The 20,609-nt window shown below is 46.2% G+C and overlaps 1 protein-coding gene across 1 annotated transcript in view; it reads right to left on the bottom strand.

The window, feature by feature from the left end:
• LOC135905121 (potassium/sodium hyperpolarization-activated cyclic nucleotide-gated channel 1-like) overlaps positions 1 to 20,609 on the bottom strand; it is a 111,637-nt gene that overhangs the window by 7,703 nt on the left and 83,325 nt on the right. The window contains exons 9-10 of the mRNA XM_070532325.1: positions 4,768 to 5,011; positions 1,064 to 1,262 (exon numbers count right to left, since the gene is read on the bottom strand). Of these exons, the coding sequence (XP_070388426.1) occupies positions 1,064 to 1,262; positions 4,768 to 5,011 (443 nt within the window). The remainder of the gene's footprint in view (positions 1 to 1,063; positions 1,263 to 4,767; positions 5,012 to 20,609) is intronic.

The raw sequence follows: 20,609 nt of genomic DNA, 5'->3' as shown, positions 1-20,609 counted from the left end.
AAAATCCGAGGACACCTAAACCCTTCTTAAGTGTTGTGAATGCGAAAGCATTAATTTCCAATTGAACGCCGCTGAGCGGTCCTTGGCCTTATGAACTCCTTGCGGGCTAGCAAGCGGGTTGAGACGCTTGACGCGTTTCGATCTGCCTGTGTGGCCAAGGGGCAGTTAGAACGCAGGCGAGAGCTCGCGAGGTTGAGGAACGCGCGGCTACCAGAGGCGTCCGAGAGCGAGAGCGAATGTGACGTGGCGTCGCGGCGATGCCCTTTCTCGTCACGCAGCACCTACGCTGTTGCGGAGCCAGTGTAGGTGCTGGTAGGTGCAGGTGTAGGTGTAGGTGCAGGTGTAGTAGGTGCAGGTGTAGGTGCAGGTGTAGGTGCAGTGCAGGTGTGTAGGTGCAGGCCCGAGCAAGCGAGCGCGGGCCAGCATGACGGCACGCTCGTGACGAGGCGTCGCAGCCAATGGGAAGTTAGGGGTGCGATCTTGTACGCGTTCCAAACTCGAACGGAGGCGGTCCGTTCTTTATGTCACGATATAGGCAGTCCGTTCCGTTGCGTTCGTCCGATAGCAGACGGCACGGAAAGATTGAGAGCAGATATCACGTCAGAATTGACGTCATGGCGATCGTCACGGTTCAAATTGACCAATCGTGTGCGGCTCGGTGGAACGGACTGCCTCCGTTCTATTTTGGAACGCGTACAAGATCGCCCCCTAGGTGCCGTTTCGCTGCTACTTACGCCGCCAGCTTTTTCGCTAAATGGGCCATTTGACGCTTTCACATCAAAACTCCTTGCGCCCGAGTGTTCCCTCTGCCGAGTGAGGCGACAGGCCACGTCGGCGTGACACCCGTCTCCTTCTCGTGCCGTCCTTCTTGCGCTAAAGCTTACTGCATGAATACACACTAATAGCCCGTCAATGCATTCTGCCCGTATATATATATATATATATATATATATATATATATATATATATATATATATATATATATATATATATATATATATATATATATATATATATATATATATATATATATATATATACTACCTAGAACAACGCCATGTACCTGCGCAGCAACTGACGCCGACGCCGCTCCGCGTGCTCTTGCGAGTTCATCTCGAACAGCAGCGTCTGGAAGATGCCCCGCACCGACGGGAAGCGTCCCATCACCTCGTGGAAGTCGGTCGCCAGCAGCGTGAGAACGTTGCAGTGATCCGCGGCGACGACGTTGTCCTGGCGAACCTTGGCGCCCATCAGGGACGATTCTGCGCGATATACAGTAGCAAATATTGCTCGGAAAATCGGATATGCGACTGAGTCGCGCGTATGCTGCAGGACGCATTTCCGCCAGCAGACAGCACCAGTTTGTTACCTATCAGCAGCGCTGCCGAAGCTTCAAAATAAGAACTTTTGCACCTTTAAAGGGACACTAAAGCCAAACAATAAATCAGTTTAGACTAATGAAGCGTTGTTTGAGAACCCAGCAGGCAGTCATTTCAAAAAGATTGTTTGGTTATTGGATGAAGAAATGAAGGTCCAAGTATCAGTGTTTGAATTTCGCGCCGAAATCGCAGCGCCGGTACGTCAGCGGGACGTCAGGGATTCCAAAGCATGTTTTCGCATATGGGCCGCGTTTGCTGAATAAAGGTTCCCAAAACTTGCCATGTTTAATATTTAGTTCCTTTAGCACACAATGTAGTCAATCTGTACCGCTATATATAATTAGTAGGCCCTAGAAAATGCCATCAAAATCCAAGACGTCACAGCCCCCAGGTGCGCGAACTTAAGCAGGCGTCGCCAACCGTATTTCATTCTTGCGCTTTTTCTGGCTTACCAAACGTTTTATCGTTGTAAGAGTGGTGTTTTTGGTGTTGTAGAACGGTAATTTGCTGATGCAGAAGAAATGATTTTTCACTTTAGTGTCCCTTTAAGCTTAGAGTGATGCTTTGTCCCATGGCCAACACCTTGCCCTTAAGGGCGTAAACAAGGTTTACCGTATACATGAACGCCAGCTCAATCTGCAGCTGCAATGAGAGAAGCTGTAGTTGAAACTGTGTACCGAATGCTGGCCACCTAGTGCACACCAAAATAACTAGCACGAGAGCTATACAGCGACGGCTAGCAAAGCTTCTTTCATGTAGTTTACATGGCATCTGTTTTTGTGCAGTCATGTTTACTCGCCAAAGAACGCCGCCAGGAAGAGAACATTTGTCCGGTTCAATGATTCGACCTACCCCTTCAGGTTATAGGGTCGTAGGGGCAAATTTTTTTACTCTGTAGGCAAGTTAGTGCGGCCATAGAAATCTCCCTTCGCGCATTTTGCGGCGCGGTTGTTTCTGATCTGCGACACTATCCACGGAACATAACTACTTGATATGTTATAACGGCAACTCGTCGGTACAAGCTTACGTCGAAACACGTATTATTTGTGCCTCTTCGCACTTCCAGTATGCGAAGTACTATGTGTTCTCGTCGCTATATATATATATATATATATATATCGCAAGAGTTGCCGCTGGTTGGAGACCGAAACTTGTCGCTCCCTTCGCTCGATGGTAAATAGGCTCTAAATTGGAAGCACCTTCTATGTAATAAATTGCGTCATATTCTTTGCGACACGAAAGCACGAGATTTCATGCCACATCGAATTACAGAGACCTTTCATACGTGACGCGACGCGACTTCTTCGTCGCGAGTGTTGGGGGTGAGGGAAGACTTCGTATCGTTGCCCGTTGTGTATACGAAATGGAGCACTGGGGCACGGCCGAGCCTGACCGCGACTGAATACGAATGAGTCTAGTGAGTAGTTGTAAGCAACGCGGCAAGTCTCTTAATGACTCCCACAAAAGACAGGTTTGTCAGGAAAGAGCGGCTAAAAGGTAACACACAGGCATCATCTCGAGAGAGATACCCGTCGTTTATCCTAAAAAAAAAGGCATAAAGACGTACACGGCATCTATATATATACGCGTCTCACAGCCACAGTCATGAAAAAAAAATTTCTAGTTCATTTCTTCTTCTCATGCGAACACAGCCGGCTATGTGGGTGCGTCTCAATGAATGAAACCGCGACACAGAGGTTCAAGGGAAACGAGAGAAATAATGTACCGAGTTTGATATCCCCCCTTCCTCCCGCTCCCTCCCCCCCCCCCCCTCAAGAAAAAGAGAACGGGTTATCATGTCTGTTGTGCCGCTTTTCGTAATCACTTAAGAATTTCTTCGAGAATGTGCACTGAATACATGGACGCGCCGCCTCCGCTTAACTAGCCAAGAAGCGGGTTTCAATGGACTGTCCAGCTATACTGTAAGGATAATCGCATTTTCGGGGTTAGATTGGATGTCCAAACACCCTTCTTGCACCCTTACTTTCTCTCAAAATTTCGAAAATGACTGCATTCCCTAGCAGAACATCCTTACTGCGCCCTTTCAATAATCTCAGGGTGCCGAAAGGGTGTTTTGTGCGAAACATACACCTTGCAGAATTGAAGAGTGCTGGGACCGTACTACATTTCAAGCAACTAAAAAGCCATAAGTATGTATTTTCCAGAGGTTTGCGCGAACCTGCTGTTCGAGTACGTGATGTGGTCACAGTCGGCTGTGGATGTCACCCTGTTCCTTCGTGTGCATAGCACTTCCGGTGCATGGTGAAGTGGAAAGACGGAGCTATTTTTTCTTTTATTTCCTATCCTTACCTTTCGTTTTTTTGACCACTGGCTTCGTTTATGTTTTTTGATCTTGACGTTGTTTTATAGATCAGCTGTCAGTTATCAGCATATGATAGTGACTCAGCCAATCATACTCCTTAAGGTGCATGTTCTTTCTAGTCTAGCATCAGGGCCGGTGCTATATTTATGTCTAGCGCCGTTTCATGCAGTATAGGTTATAATGAAAATGCGCAAGTACATGCGGAGCAGTGTGCTAGCGCTAGGAACACAGAATTTACTGTTGAGGTGGCACGTGCCAGTTGCAAAATGGAAAGTCACATTTACTTTGTCCCGTTCTCGCCTCCCTGCCTTTTCGCATCTCACTGGTAGCTGCGCTTAGATTGCTTCACCTTGGGTCGCATTTATAGATAAACTGAAGCATTAAGAGCGTGGCGTCCGCCTATCACAGCAGCCAAAGGGCGCTACTGTACTTTTAAAGTGCTGTATTAGGCACAGTATTTGCACCGGTAGAGTGGCCGAGGAATAGCATTTCCGACTCGCAATTCGTATGTCTACAGTTCGAATCCAGGCTGTGCTAATATTTTTAACCATCTCAGAAAACGCTTTGGGATTACTATACCGCGGGCGTCCGAAAGACTAGGATGGTGATATAAAGAAAGTTATGGTTGGCAAAAATAAGACGTAGGTGTACTTTGACAAAACGCCCACTGGGACACAGGGTGCACTTAAAGAAAAAAGTCACCCTCTCAACTAGCTGTATATTAGTTCGCTATACACCCTTTTCTATGGGCGTAAGAAAGTGAGTTATAGAGGCGAGAAAACGCCCTTAAGGGCTCAATCTTTCTTAGTGTGTAGGTACTACGCGATATATCGTAAACAGTAGCTGGACAGGCAATACTTCCTTCTGTGCTAGTAAGCGGCGACAGCCATCCATGTATTTAGTCCACTTTTTTTTTTTTGAAGGATACAATGAGCACTGCGCGCAGGGTCACCTGCACAAGACCATCTACACGCCTTCAAGCCCATGGATGCTTCTCATAGAAACATCGTGCCAGGGCACGCAACTCGGCTAACGCACGACGTGTGTACGGATAAAATATCTCACGGCCGAAGTAGCCTCCCGTGGTGTAGGTGTCGAGCAGCTTTCCCTCCTCGCTGAGGGCGTTGGCGACACCAGACCGCACGAAGTACACCTTCGTACCCATGGTGCCGCGTCGGGCGATCACGTCGCGCGGCTGGTAGTACTCGGCGTTGAGTCGCTCCGCGATCGCGTTCGTGAAGTCCGGCTCCGCTTGCGCGAAGAACGGCACCCGCGTCAGCGTCGCCGAGTAGTTGTGCCGCAGCACTTCCTGCGTTTCGCGACGGGAAAAGCCGCGCTTTCATTGCGCGCCGACCCACCACTGCGGATCATACGCGTTTTGAATGCGTGGAATACTATTTGCTTCGTACATGGGCACTTTGCGGTAGGCGCGTTCCTATCTCGCATCGTTTCAGGCCTCTTTAATCAAAAAAGAAATAAAAACAACAAAAGAAAAAACAATTGTGGGGTTTCACGTGCCAAAACCACTTTCTGATTATGAGGCACACCATAGTGGAAGACTCCGGAGATTTCGACCTCCTGGGGTTCTTTAACGTGCACCTGAATCTAAGTAGACGGGTGTTTTCGCATTTCGACCCCAATCAAAATGCGGCCGCCGTGGCCGGGATTCGATCCCGCGACCTCGTGCTCAGCAGCCCATCACCATAGCCACTGAGCAACCACGACGGGTAACAAAAGAAAAGGATTATGCACCCGATTGGTGGTAATCCTCCACTCACCCGGCCACTCACGTTTTTCTTTTCTTTATTACTACAGTAAACAATCCAAGCGCAGCAAAAAAGGATGTTCCGAGCAACCATGCCTCCGCGAACTGGATTTGCAAACCCCAATTAGAATTTGCGCATGCTTAACAATGCTTCAAGTATAAGGACATATTTTGGCTAAAGCACTAGTAAAATTGTAAAAATTGTAACTGTACACCAGTTTTAAAACTCAGATCAGGAATTGGTCAACCTACTTCGCTCGCACGTACGGCGACTAGCGATTTCAGGTGGCTCGTGCATCCCCCATCGCACATTGCAGTAATATCCGTTAATAAATCGAAAGCACGCGCGCGCGTCCCACAGACGCAGGAATGTAACATAGAAACATTGACACCCTCGTCCTTCGCACGCATCACGTCGCCTAGCAATAGGTTGCTTGAAAAGCGAGTGCGTCGCCGTTTTTCCCAGTATTTGCTCGATATTTCGCTCTTCCAGAATTCGCGCCGTATGATGGTGGTATGTTTATTATTATTATTATTATTATTATTATTATTATTATTATTATTATTATTATTATTATTATTATTATTATTATTATTATTATTATTATTATTATTATTATTATTATTATTGCCTCAGTGTATATAATGTACTCTAGAATAGTGTCCATCTGTTTTGTTCTTGCGTTTGTTAACGACATTGTTGCTGCGTTCCTGTGGGTACTAAGAACGGGACCAAGAATCTTTTTTTTTTTCAGGGCATCAAGTAACGGCTTTTTTTTCTTTGACCAGCGCTGTGGCCATACGGCAAGGCCGGCGTGAAGTTGAGGTCGCCGATGACTTTTGCAAATTACTCGTGAGCTCCTCGAACGATATACCAACCCATTCACGACTGACTTTCCCGTCATCTAGTGATCACCGTCTGGACTCGCCTTTCACTATGCACGAGCTCGACGCTGCGATATCTTCTTCCCGCCGATCAACTTGTCCAGGACCAGACGGAATTACATACTCCGCGATTTGTCATCTTGGAGTAGAAGCTCGAGAAATTCTCCTGGTGCTCTACAACTCTACGTGGGACACAGCAACAGTGCCTAATCACTGGAAGTGCAGTCGTCTTGTGGCTTTGCTAAAACCTGGGAAATGCCCGCATGATCTCTCACATTATCGGCCAATAATAGCCTTGGCAAGCTGTGTCGGTAAAGTGATGGAGCGGATGGTACTGAGCAGACTGGAATGGCTACTCGAGAAAAGTGGTGGACTTCCTGATTTCATCAATGGATTCAGAAGAGGCCGATCATCCATTGACGGTGTGATCGACCTAGTATCTTCTGTTCAACAGGAAAAGAGACGCCGTCGTCTGGTATGCGCAATATTTCTGGACATCAAAAGTGCCTACGACAACGTCTTCCACCATTCGATTCTTCAGGCGCTTGAGGATATTGGTGTTGGTGGCCGGATATATGCATGGCTGCAGAGTTACCTCAGTGGCCGCACCATTTTCATGTCCACTTCGGATGGCGAGACTGATAGACATGAAGTTCGCAGGGGTGTTCCGCAGGGTGGTGTCCTTAGCCCAATATTGTTCAATATGATACTGGTGGGCCTTGCAGACGAGCTACCTGAAACAGCACGTATCAGTACGTACGCGGATGATATTTGTATTTGGTCATCTGGGGCCACACGTCCACAAGTGCGTGCAAGGCTTCAACGTGTGGTTACCATAACGGCGAAGTACTTGCGCCGTAGAGGCCTGCAACTCTCAGCAACTAAGTGTGCAGTCATGGCATTTACGCGCAAATCGATGTCAAATTATCCAATCGTTGTCGACGTACGGCGCTCCCTTTAGTCACCCACCACGGATTTCTTGGCGTGATAATAGACCGCAATCTTTCTTGGACCAAACATGTTACTGCGCTTAGGGCTAAACTGACCAACTTCATACACGTTCTTCGTGTAATATCAGGACTGAGATGGGGCCCCTCTGAGCGAAGTTTGCTCCAAGTGTACCAGGCACTTTTTGTCGGCTACATACGCTACAGCATGCCTGTGTTATCTAACATGGGGTCATCTTGTATACGCACGCTGGAGAGCCTTCAGGCTCAAGCACTACGGAAATGTCTTGGCTTGCCACGCTGCACGTCAACTAAGGGCACAATAGCGGAAGCACGGGCTTGTCCTATCGACATATACAGGTCTTGTGAACCTGTGCGAACCTATCTTCGCCTGCTAACCAGACACTCACACCATCCACTGTCAACGCTTCCAAGCATCAACCTTGACTGTGCTTTTTCTAAAGCTATTGCATGTCACGCAAGCATTGTACCTGCCAGATTCCAGGCACCCGACATCCCCGCGACACCTCCATGGACATTGCCAATACCACTAGTCAGGCTTCAGATACCCGGAATTAGAAAGAAATCTCACGTTGCCTCCATTGGCTTGAAGCAGCTCACCCTGTCCCATATATTTACTTTATATATTGGGACTGTACAAGTATATACCGATGGTTCGGTCACGCCATCTGCCACAACGGCCGCATTTGTCATCCCACAACTTGGAATTACTCAACGATTTCGATTAGACCACAAATCGACATCTACGGCTGCGGAACTTGCGGGAATACGGGAGGCTGTCCGTTTTATGAGAACGCAGACACCCCATAAATGGACAATATTGTGCGATGCCAAATCAGTGCTACAGGCGCTAAAATACTTTTTAAACAAAGGGTCATACTATCTGCTCGTGCTGGAAATCGTCGAACTTTATCACAGTGCCGAGTTAAGTGGCCACGTGATCACCTTTCAATGGGTGCCTAGCCATTGTGGTGTTTTTGGTAATGAACTCGCTGACAGTGAAGCAAGATCGACCTCCTCTTCCTCTGATGAAGTACGGATTGCCTACTCGCGACCTGACACCAACTCCATGATCAAGGCACTCATGCAGGACCTTACGAAGGCTTACAGAGCCCACTCTGATAACATCCACAGACGTCTACGTATGATCGACCCAGACGGTAAATTCTGTTTGCCCCCGAAGCTTACACGGAGCAAAACATCATTGCTACACAGGATTCGGCTCGGCGTTGCTTTCATCCGTCGCTACGCACACCTCATCGGCCAATCGAACAGCCCTGATTGTGTACACTGCCAGATGCCCGAAACACTGCAACACGTACTGTGCGACTGCCCAGCATGTATGCTGGAGCGAAGGACGTTGGACAGTTTCCTAGCCAGCGCTGGCAGACAACTACTGTCGGAGGAAGCTATCCTCGGCCCATGGCCTGACACTGCAATTTCTATGCGTGCAACAAAACTATTGTTGAAGTTCCTGCAGGACACCAAGCTCGACGAGCGGCTGTAGCGAGGCAACTGTCTCATGTACATAAGCACTCACCACTTCTCTTATCATCATCATCCATCCCAATACTTTCACTCCCCTTCCCTCTTCCCCAGTGCAGAGTAGCAGACTAGAGCGCACTAGCTCAGGTCGACCTCTCTGTCTTTCCTATCAATAAATTATATTCTTCTTCTCTTCTTTGACCACGTTCGCTATATGTAACCGTCTAGAATACACAAAAAGATACTGAAAGAAATCAATGATGAAAGTATCAGCAAACGGACGTAACATAACCCTGTATGAGGTAGAGGGGGAGGGAGGAGGAGGGAAGGGCTGACTGACAAAGTAGTACTACTAAGCGCACCTCTTGTTCTGCGCAATAAAAAAAAATCCGACATGCAACTGGAACATATGTACGAGCAGTAAAACAGCGCTAAACAACAGGACGAGGAGAGGGACACAGACAACAGCGCTTAATAACAACCAAGTGCCTTCATTCTTTCACTCAACATAGATATACTCCGCCGCTATCTGAAAGCACAGAATCAACAGAATTCAGCATGTGCAGGGAAGAAAAATGCAGTTAATGCGATAGGAAGGCAATCTCCTTCGGAAGAAGAGAAATAGAGGGAAGGCTTACACATGCTTCGCCGCTAACATGGATGTGGGAAGCTTCGGAAATAAGATGTGCGCGGTCATCGTGATATTTTGACAGGTAGATCACATCTTTAAAAGACGGCTTGCAGTCGTATTTATTGCAATGCAGTGATAAATGACTATCTCTAGCTCGTTCTTGAACTTTGAGTTCGCGCGAACACTCAAAGTTCAAAAACGAGCTAGAGATAGACACATCAATCAATCGTCAATCGTTACATAATTACCATGATTAATCATTATCTGAAATCGTCTAGTCAGATCCGTCTGCTCCTAGCAGGGTCGAAGCTGCGACACTGTGCTCCTCGGCCAGTGTCAGATACATCTGGTACCAACAGACAATTGTCAGTAATCAGCGACTTCGACGGACCACCGGCATTCACATGAATCGTTCAATAGGAAAAATAAATTATGGGGTTTTACGTGCCAAAACCAGTTTCTGACTATGAGGCACGCCGTAGTGGAGGACTCTGGAAATTTCGACCCCCTGGGGTTCTTTAACGTGCACCCAAATCTAAGTACACGGGTGTTTTCGCCCCCATCGAAATGCGGCCGCCGTGTGGCCGGGATTCGATCCCGCGACCTCGCGCTCCACAGCCTAACACCATAGCCACTGAGCAACCACGGCGGGTGTTCAAGCAGAAAACGTCATCTGTGTAGTTCCGATGTGCTCTGTTCGCAGGAGATCACGTGAAGACAAGCAAGGCTGCATGGCTACGTCACTTTTCCACAGTGCCATGTGAAGCCGGCACGCTTGGCGGCAATGCAGCTAACGCTCTTGCTACTTGTGGAAGCTGGTAACATTTTCCATTGCCGATTCATTATTAACTACAGCGCGACAGAAAAACAAAGGACAAGGACAGAACGACAAATGGCAAAGGACGTCCTCTTGGGCCCAGGAGGACGTTTCTAGTGTATACTAGAAGAATTAATAAAGTTGAAGTCGAAGTTGGAACGAAGTGAACACACAGAGCGCGGCTCTCAACTGCATTCGTTTGAAGAAACAAACAAGAGGCAAACAATGATACGCATGCGTAGATTTCACGTTGCAAAACGCCTCCCGGGCTCAAGCTAGACGTGTTATGCAAACATTCCTGCAAGCTACTCCATCCCATCTCTCTCTCTACATGCGCACTTATACATTAGGAATACGAGGAAGTGAGGAAAAATTCGAAGCCATAACCACCATCTCTTTATGATGCACGCCACAGTAGGCGGACTGGCGTTAAGGAATCCAGCTGGGGTTCTTTAACGTGCACCCAATTCACGGCACGGGGGCGTTTTTCTGCATTTTGCCTCCATCAAAACGCGGCTGCCGCGGCCGGGACTTGATCCCGCGACCTCGGGCTTACCAGCGCAACGCCAAAGCCATTGAGCAACGACGGCGGGTCAACAAAGTGAGAAAGCAAGAGTGAAACGTCGTTCGTGTATATTGTCTTTCTGTCGCGACGCTGTAGTTAATGATGAACCCGTACCAACTCTCCCGACTTTCAATTATTTTCCACTGCTGATACATAAAGACCCATTAGCGTTGCAGGCTTCCCCGATTTTGGCACGTGCGTGTGTTCATCGTCCCGAAAGGGCATGTCCGCGGGTGTGCAAAAGTAATTGTTTATTTCACACCCTAAAACAATATTACACCCTTTGGGTCGTATCTTGCCACACAACAATAAACGTCGTCTGTCTTGTCCGCATTTCCTTTCGTTAACGCTGCGAGCCCGATACTTCCCAGTAACGAACGGCATGCGCGTTAAAGAAAGGAAATGCGGACAAGACAGATGACGATTATGGCTGTGTGGCAAATATACACTCCAAATGGCGTAAACTTTTCTTACACTCTTAAAACGGTTGCACCCTTTGGGGTGTATATCTGTCCCACAACAATAATCGTCATCTGCCCTGCTTGCGTTTCCTTTCCTGAAAACTCGGTGCTCGCTACTTTCCTGTCGAGAATGCTGCGTCACACTGATAACGCGCATGCCATTCGTGACTGGAAAGTGCCGGGCTCGCAGCGTTAAAGATAGGAAACGCGGGCAACACGGATGACGATTATTGTTGTGGGACAAGATACGCCCCAAAGGGTGTAAATTTTTCTAAGAGTATAGAGTGTAGAGCGTTCTTATCACACTAGTGTGTTTGATCCTGCACTTTATTACATTTTCAGAGATATTGATCTAAATGCTGGCCTTCGTGATGCAGACGGCCTGCTGAAAAGAAGCCAGGACTTCCAAGCTGCTATTACGAACAAATTAAATTCATCGATGCAAGATTTGTGAGGCAGAAAAGCTTGGCAGCAGAGTTGAGCAAGAACTCAAGTGACACTCAAGGTCAGATGAAAGATATAAATAAGGGGTGGTGTGTCTAAAGGGATGTGGTTGGAATTATTTAGGTATAACCGAAATCGCATATAATTATCAAGTTTTTAGCAGACGAAAAATGTTAAGGCAACGTACCTAAATAAATTGTTCCACTCCGTATTTCCCCCAACGCAGTCCGAAGCGATATCGTTTTCTGTTAGGAATGCATCACTCGTCGCGCCAGTAGAAGTCAGCGTAGAGGGTATTAAACAAAAAAGTTGATAGAACAATTAGATGAAACCGATGCAGTTGGCGCGGATGGTATCTCCCCTCGATTGCTCAAACATTGTGCAACGCCAGTCTAACGTTATCTATGCTTGATTTCTAAGCAGTCACTGGAATACCCTCTAAAAACCGTTGCACCCTTTTGGGTGGATATTGGCCACACAACGATAATCGTCATCTATCTTGACTGCATTTCCTTTCTTTAACGCTGCGAGCACGGTACTTCGAAGTCACGAACGTAATGCGCCTTATCAGTGTGACGCAGCATTCTCGACAGGAAAGTAGCGAGCGCCGAGTTTTCAAGAAAGGAAACGCAAGCAAGGCAGATGACGATTATCGTTCACTCTTAAAAAAATTTACACCCTTTGGGGCTTATCTTGTACCACAACAATAATCGTCATCTGGCCTGCCCGCGTTTCCTTTCTTTAACGCTGCGAGCCCGGTACTTCCCAGTCACGAACGGCATGCGCGTTATCAGTGTGACGCAGCATTCTCGACAGGAAAGTAGCGAGCGCCGAGTTTTCAAGAAAGGAAACGCAAGCAAGGCAGATGACGATTATCGTTCACTCTTAAAAAAATTTACACCCTTTGGGGCTTATCTTGTCCCACAACAATAATCGTCATCTGGCCTGCCCGCGTTTCCTTTCTTTAACGCTGCGAGCCCGGTACTTCCCAGTCACGAACGGCATGCGCGTTATCAGTGTGACGCAGCATTCTCGACAGGAAAGTAGCGAGCGCCGAGTTTTCAAGAAAGGAAACGCAAGCAAGGCAGATGACGATTATCGTTCACTCTTAAAAAAATTTACACCATTTGGGGCTTATCTTGTCCCACAACAATAATCGTCATCTGGCCTGCCCGCGTTTCCTTTCTTTAACGCTGCGAGCCCGGTACTTCCCAGTCACGAACGGCATGCGCGTTATCAGTGTGACGCAGCATTCTCGACAGGAAAGTAGCGAGCGCCGAGTTTTCAAGAAAGGAAACGCAAGCAAGGCAGATGACGATTATTGTTGTGGGACAAATATACACCCCAAAGGGTGCAACCGTTTTAAGAGTGTTGTGGGACAAATATAAACCCCAAAGGGTGCAAATTGTTTTTAAGAGTGTGGCAAATATACACCCCAAAGGGTGTAAGCCTTTCTTACACTCTTAGAAAAATTTACACCCTTTGGGGCTTATCTTGTCCCACAACAATAATCGTCATCTGTCTTGCCCGCGTTTCCTTTCTCTAACGCGGCGAGCCCGGTACTTCCCAGTCACGAACGGCACGCGCCTTATCAGTGTGACGCAGCATTCTCGACAGGAAAGTAGCGAGCGCCGAGTTTTCAAGAAAGGAAACGCAAGCAAGGCAGATGACGATTATTGTTGTGGGACAAATATACACCCCAAAGGGTGCAACCGTTTTAAGAGTGTTGTGGGACAAATATAAACCCCAAAGGGTGCAAATTCTTTTTAAGAGTGTGGCAAATATACACCCCAAAGGGTGTAAACCTTTCTTACACTCTTAGAAAAATTTACACCCTTTGGGGCTTATCTTGTCCCACAACAATAATCGTCATCTGTCTTGCCCGCGTTTCCTTTCTCTAACGCGGCGAGCCCGGTACTTCCCAGTCACGAACGGCACGCGCCTTATCAGTGTGACGCAGCATTCTCGACAGGAAAGTAGCGAGCGCCGAGTTTTCAAGAAAGGAAACGCAAGCTAGGCAGATGACGATTATTGTTGTGGGACAAATATACACCCCAAAGGGTGCAACCTTTTCAAGAGTGTATACTCTTAAAACGGTTGCACCCTTTGGGGTGTGTATTTGTCCCACAACAATAATCGTCATCTGCCTTGCTTGCGTTTCCTTTCTTGAAAACTCGGCGCTCGCTACTTTCCTGTCGAGAATGCTGCGTCACACTGATAACGAGCATGCCGTTCGTGATTGGGAAGTACCGGGCTCGCAGCGTTAAAGAAAGGAAACGCGGGCAACACGGATGACGATTATTGTTGTGGGACAAATATACACCCCAAAGGGTGCAACTGTTTTTAGAGTGTAGTGTGTATTGGCCTCGAGGGCCACCATGCACAGGAAAGACTGGCGATGCTATCGCTGTGACGTATAGTAAACGACATCATGTGACTCGCCTTTGCCACCGCCAGCCACGCCAGCACTGCTCGCTACCTTTAATCCCGAAGGCATGCATTTGGTTTATTGTTTCACATGGGTTTACTGCTCGGTGCAGCTGTGCCGAACATATTCGACGGAGCCCAGTGCACTCGTTTTCATGCGTACCCCAAAACCAAGCAGAAGCAGGATGCATGGTTGATAAAGCTGAGGATGGAGAAGCAGCCCAACATTCATCATCGCGTGTGTAGCAGGCACTTCCGCGAAGAAGGATTTGTGTATGTCGTTGGAGCTAAAATGTTCGGTTAGTACGACGTGGAACTTCTCGGGACTGCGAGCAGACAGCAGCGCTAAACAGGACGAAGAGAGGGACACAGACCACGGCACTGACTGACAACCAAGTGTCTTTGTTCTTTCAGTCAGCATATATATACTGTACCGCTATCTCAAAGCACTATAGCAACAGAAAATTGAGAATACGCAGGGGCAATAAATTACAATAAATGAGATAGGAAACAATCGTGAACACAATCATGAACCAACCAACCCAAATGCGTACTCTTCCCGGGACTGTACCTATTAGAATTTGCGACGTTTATTCGCGCCAGGTTCGAAAAGACGGTGCCTTGTTCCCGGAGCAGTGCTGTTGCAGAACCTTCCTGTCCGGCGTCCAAAACACACCGAGCTTCGCCGCAATCGGGAGCTGGAGATAAATAAGCTCGTGGCTGAATTCCTTCGGGTTGCATAACTTGTGGGAGGTTACGCGCAACGTGCAATGCGGAACCATACGCTTTGATAGCCCTTGTGAAGCGCTCGGTGTGATTTCATTGCGTAAAGTTTTTTATCGCGAGAGCAATTATATGGACACTCCAAGCTCATTTCGGCCGTCGCCGTCACCGTGAGGTTCTGTATGAAGTCCAAGGGCGATAACACCGTCGCCGCGCAATACTGCCGCGGGACCGGTCGCTCGAGGCGCTTAGCGTGTATTCGTGGGCTTCTTTCACGCTCGGAAAGCAAGGCTACCATATGCTTGCATTTGTGCTTCCCATAAAATAGTAAAAAATAGTCAACTATGTATTAGCGTGGAGAAGCAAACTTAGTTCCTATAATTGAATAAGTAAGCTTAATGTCTTCTAAGTTCAATTTCAATAGCAGGATAATTGGCTTGAGCAAAAAATAAATATATATTTATGTATACTGTCGCGAGAGGAAAAGGCAAGCAGTCAGTTCCAAGCGAATGGCCGTTTACTGTCTGTTTCTGCAGCAGCTTGTCGTTGTTGTTGCTGTAGCCTGTGACTCGTGTGGCTCCTACCCACGATGGGGGATTGGCCAAGAAATGGGTGTGTGTGTGTGTGAAAACTTTTATTGTACAGAGGTCCGGAGGCTCGACTTCTCAAGCCAAGGCGGGCCGCTCCCACGTTGGCACTGTCAGGCCAAGCCTTTCAGCGACATCATGGGCCCTCTGGACTGCCCTTAGTTGGTCCTGAAACAATGGGCTTTGAATCCTTTTCTCCCACTGTGTCCATTCTTCAACGAGGTTGGGGAGAGTCGCGGGACACCCCGCCAGCATATGTCTGATTCCAATGATGCCATTACAATCATTGCATTCCATCTTAATCTCCCTCTCTGGATATATTTTATTAATGGTGTACGGTGTGGGATATGTACCCGTTTGCAATAAGCGCAGTGAGACTGCCTGAGCCCTGTTCAGTTTTGAATGTGGCAATGGGAATTGTCGGCGTCCTAAATAGTAATGTTTGGTAACATCATTGTATGTTAGTAAATGATCTCTGGATTCCCTCGCTTGATGGTGAACGGCTCGGTTGTGACTGTCACGGTTAGCAAGTCCTCGTGCCAAGTCATGAGCAACCTCATTGAGGTTTACCCGAGTCTCGTCCACTTTCCCCATATGCGCAGGAAACCATCGGATTTCAGTTGTCATAATCACAATGTTTTCAAAAAGTTTAGCTGCAACTCCAGCTACGTAGCCTTTGTCAAAACACTTTACAGCGGTTTTCGAATCACTGTAAATGAAGGCCCACTTATTACTCCTGATGGCTAGAGCAATTGCCGCTTGTTCCGCCACCGTGGGGTCCTTGGTAAAAATTGTGAGAGCGTCTTGCACCTTCCCTTGATAATTTGATACAATGGCCGTATAGGCTTCTTTACCGTTCACCCAGGCGGCATCAACTATAGCTGCCAGTTGGTTCTGCTGCTCTATTTCCTTCAAGAGTGCTTTAGCTCTTGCCTTTCTCCTTTCGACATTATATTCTGGATGCATGTTTCTGGGGAGAGGATTGGTTCTGATCTTGCTCCTAACTTCAGTCATTAATTCTACTTCAGCCTCTATTGGACTCCTCGATGTATTCAGTTCTGCACCTATTGCCTGTAATATGTTCCTGCCAGCTCGTGACTTTGTCAATCTTTCGTGTTGCGCTAGCTGTTGGGCCTCCGCAATTTCTTGCATTGTATTGTGCACCCCTAGACTCATGAGTTTGTCGGTTGCAGCGTTACTGGGTATACCTAGGGCTACTTTAACGAGCTTCCTGAGCATCACATTAAGTTTGTTAAGTTCTGCCTGCTTCCATTTGAATAATCCAGCCACATAAGTGAAGTGACAGAGAGCAAAGGCATGTATTATCCTCAAAGCGCTGTCTTCTCCCAGGCCTCTGTGTCTATTGGTAATTCTCCTTAGTCATGGATAGTCTCGCAGCCAAATATCTCCCACTTAAACAACCAAACGAAGGAGAGGAGAGCCCCGAGTATACGGGAGGCATATGTGAAGAACTTGACCGGGACTTCACTGAGAGTGAAGTGAGGGCCGCTCTTCACAGTCTTAATGGTAGATCGGCGGCTGGACCTGACGGAATAACTAACAAGATGTTAAGAAATCTAGATGATGCATCAATCTATTATCTAACTGAACACTTCAATGAATGTTGGAGAAAAGGGGTATACTCAGAGGAATGGAGGGTGGCCAATACTATCCTCATACCAAAGCCAGGCAAACAACTCACTCTAGACAACCTCCGTCCCATTTCCTTAACGTCATGTCTAGGCAAAGCTATGGAACATGTCATCCTAAATCGACTCACGAAATACGTTGAGCAGAACGAGATCCTCCCATACAACTTGATCGGCTTTCGTCCAGGGCTGTCAACTCAGGATGCTATGCTGCTGATCAAACATCAACTTATACAGGCTAGCCCAGCGCATACGAAAGCTCTTTTGGGATTGGATGTGGAAAAAGCTTTTGATCGTATAAAGCATAAGGCAATACTTGACGTTCTCTCGGAGATGGGTTTGGGTAAGAGACTTTTTAACATGATTAAGGACTTTCTTAGAAATAGAACTGCACAACTCATGCTGGGTGAGCTTAAATCAGAAGCTAAGAATTTGGAAAATAGGGGCACTCCACAAGGGGCTGTGCTCTCACCCATGCTATTCAATTTAGCAATGTCCAAGGTTGCAAGAAATCTGGAGAAAATTGAGGGTATACGTTATGTGATATATGCAGACGACATAACCATATGGAGTGCCAAGGGCAATATAGGACAGACAGAGAACAGATTACAGGAAAGTTTATACGTTGTAGAGAACACACTGAAAGCCATGGGGTTGAAATGCTCGGCAGCCAAATCAGAACTCTTAGTCATTAAACATTGCAGAAAGGGTCGTAAACCAAGAGGTTACATTCCGGAAGATGAGCCTAAAGTGTGCTTATATACTCATGAAGGATCCGCAATCAGGCTAGTTGAAAAAATCAAGGTTCTTGGGTATCACATAGACGGAAACAATACTAACTACAGAACAATACAACATATCTCGAATAAAACAGATGAGGTCATTAGGTTACTAAGGAGAATTACCAATAGACACAGAGGCTTGGGAGAAGATGGGTGGATTATTCCAAATTAGTATAGAGCATAAATTTCCTCAAATCTATGGGAATAGCATTGAATAGGGTAGAATTACCTGCTAAAATAAAATCAGGAAGGTCATGTTCAATGAGTAATAATTAATTTAAAAGTAAGAACAACAAAAATAAGAATTTAGCAGGGTATTCGTTTAGGTTCTGTAAGGAATGTTTGGACAGCGAAGCATGCATCCCTGTGGCTGAATCCCAAAGTGGACGCCCCGAACGAAAGAATTGCAGGTTCTGTCAAGTCCAGGCCAATCCTTCAAAAAGGTATTTCCAACCATCTTTTTCTAACCGCAGTAAAGCGGCGACAAGATAGAAGAAAGTGGTGTATCGTCTCCTCCTCATCACAAAAAGAACAGAGTGGGGAGGGAACCAAACCCGACCTGTGTAAATAGAAATTTAGGGAGGGAATGCGGCAGCGTAATTTGGTGAGGCAGACCCAAGCATCTTTGTGTAACAAGATTCGCTATGCCAGGGAAATGCCAGGTGCTTATACTCTGGAGAAGCAGTCAAATGTGGGTTTGATAAGGCTAATCAAATTGATCGCATCCGAAATCTTGCCGCCGTGATCTGCGCTGTCACTGGTAGAGTAGGAAGAACAGGGCCGGATAGTGATGCATTTGCCAGTGAATCGGCAGTTTGATTAAAAAACAAACCTTTATGACCAGGCACCCAAATCAAATGAACACATTACACATGGGCAGGAACTAGTAAGTGGAAGAGTTTTAGCATGGGTGACTCATTAGTAGCGGTAAGGCAAGAGCATACAGAAAGGGAGTCGGTAAGAATAGCAGCCGTTGTAATCATTTGATCTAATTTACGTAAAGCTAGGATTACTGCAAACAACTCGGCCAAAAAAATAGGCACAAAATCAGGCAATCTTAAAGAAAAAGGCCAGTTGAGTGCAGGACAAAATATTCCAATGCCAGATTTTTCTTCGCACTGTGAGGCATCTGTTGCAATGATAATGTTTGTTTCTAGGGTGCTTAGGTGGTCTTGCAACATGGCGTTTAGATGGCGTAAGGGAGTAGTTTCGCGTTGTTTGGAAAAATGTCATCGAACCTGATCTCTGGGTAATTTTAATGCGTAATATTAGGAAGCACATCGCGAATTTGCACATTTAGTGGTCCAAGTATATGTTTGCACAAATATAATCTGTGGTCTATGAAACCTAGGCCAATGAACAGGAAAATATAATTCTGGATCGGAGATGAAAATAACTTGAGGACGGTTTAATGGCGATTCATACAGCCTTAAGAGGGTCAGTACGGCCAGAAGGTGAAATCGGCCTAATATGGGTCGGATTCTTGCTTCCAAGTATAATACGGCGTTTGCGACGTATTTTGGAAGGCCTAAGCACAGACGTAGTGCCTCTCGTTCTATCAAAACTAGCGGCCGAAGCTTGTATTATGGAACACCTGAGAATAAAACACATCCAAATTCGAACACCGGATGAACGTACATATTATATACCATCAAAAGGGATTTTATTCGCATACCTGTTCTTCGATTGCTTAACTTGCGCAAAATGCCCATTGTACGAGCTCCTTTTGTCGCAATATATTCAATATGCGGCCGCCAGTTAAGATTTCCGTTGTAAATAACTCCAAGGTACTTTAGTGACTGTACTTGTGGAATATCTTTGAGATGATAGTTAAGCGATATGTATACTGGGTCTTTAACGGAAAAAACAAGTATAGCACACTTATTAGCATTCAGGTTTAAGTGTAAGCTATTCAGCCAGTGTTCCAGTTCCCTTAGATACGACTGCAAAATTTCGTAAAGAGAGTTTTTTTTTTAGTAGTAGTAGTAGTATGTTTATTTGGCCATATTATATACAATACAATATGCCCTCGAGGTGAGGCTAAAGGAGGTAGACAAGCATACTTCCTGACAAGGCCTAAACCCCGATCACACATCATGGAAACGGGGGCCGAATGGACAGAGGAAAAAAAAAACAATGAGCAAACATGATCACAATAGAAAATAGTTAATGATAGACAATAATAAATATCCATTAACAATCAACAAAACATTTCATAATGTGCACAATCAAAAAAGAAAACTAAGTATACAGAATTAGCTGAAATTTAACCGGGGGGGAAAAGAGTCGTCAGTTTTTTCTTAAATACAGACACACTATAACTTTCTAAAGCAATCTGAGTAAGAGACTGGTAAGCATTACATAATGTTATAATTTGATAATCGGTTGTTTGTTTACCATAATTTGTTCTGGGTCTTGCAGTAGATAGGGCAACGGAACGTAGACCATACGCAACGTTTCTCGAATTATAAGTATTAGAAAAAGAGTTAAAGTCATGTTTGACTTTATAAAAAATGTGAAGAGCCAAACTAAAATTGTATAAGTGAAAGAAATTGCGAACATGAAATGTTTCGAAAAGATTAGCTTCAACAGATGAACTTGAACTTAATGAACGTAGAGCTCTTTTCTGGAGAGAAAGCAGTTTGTGTGAATCAGTTTTGTTGCATGTACCCCACACTAGGTTGCAATACACCAGGTGAGACTGAACAAGGGCAAAAT

The sequence above is a fragment of the Dermacentor albipictus genome, chromosome 1 (genome assembly GCF_038994185.2).
Source record: "Dermacentor albipictus isolate Rhodes 1998 colony chromosome 1, USDA_Dalb.pri_finalv2, whole genome shotgun sequence".
Classification (NCBI taxonomy): domain Eukaryota; kingdom Metazoa; phylum Arthropoda; class Arachnida; order Ixodida; family Ixodidae; genus Dermacentor; species Dermacentor albipictus.
The sequence above is the reverse complement of the archived record's forward strand: the minus strand, read 5'-3'. Positions and strand labels throughout refer to the sequence as shown.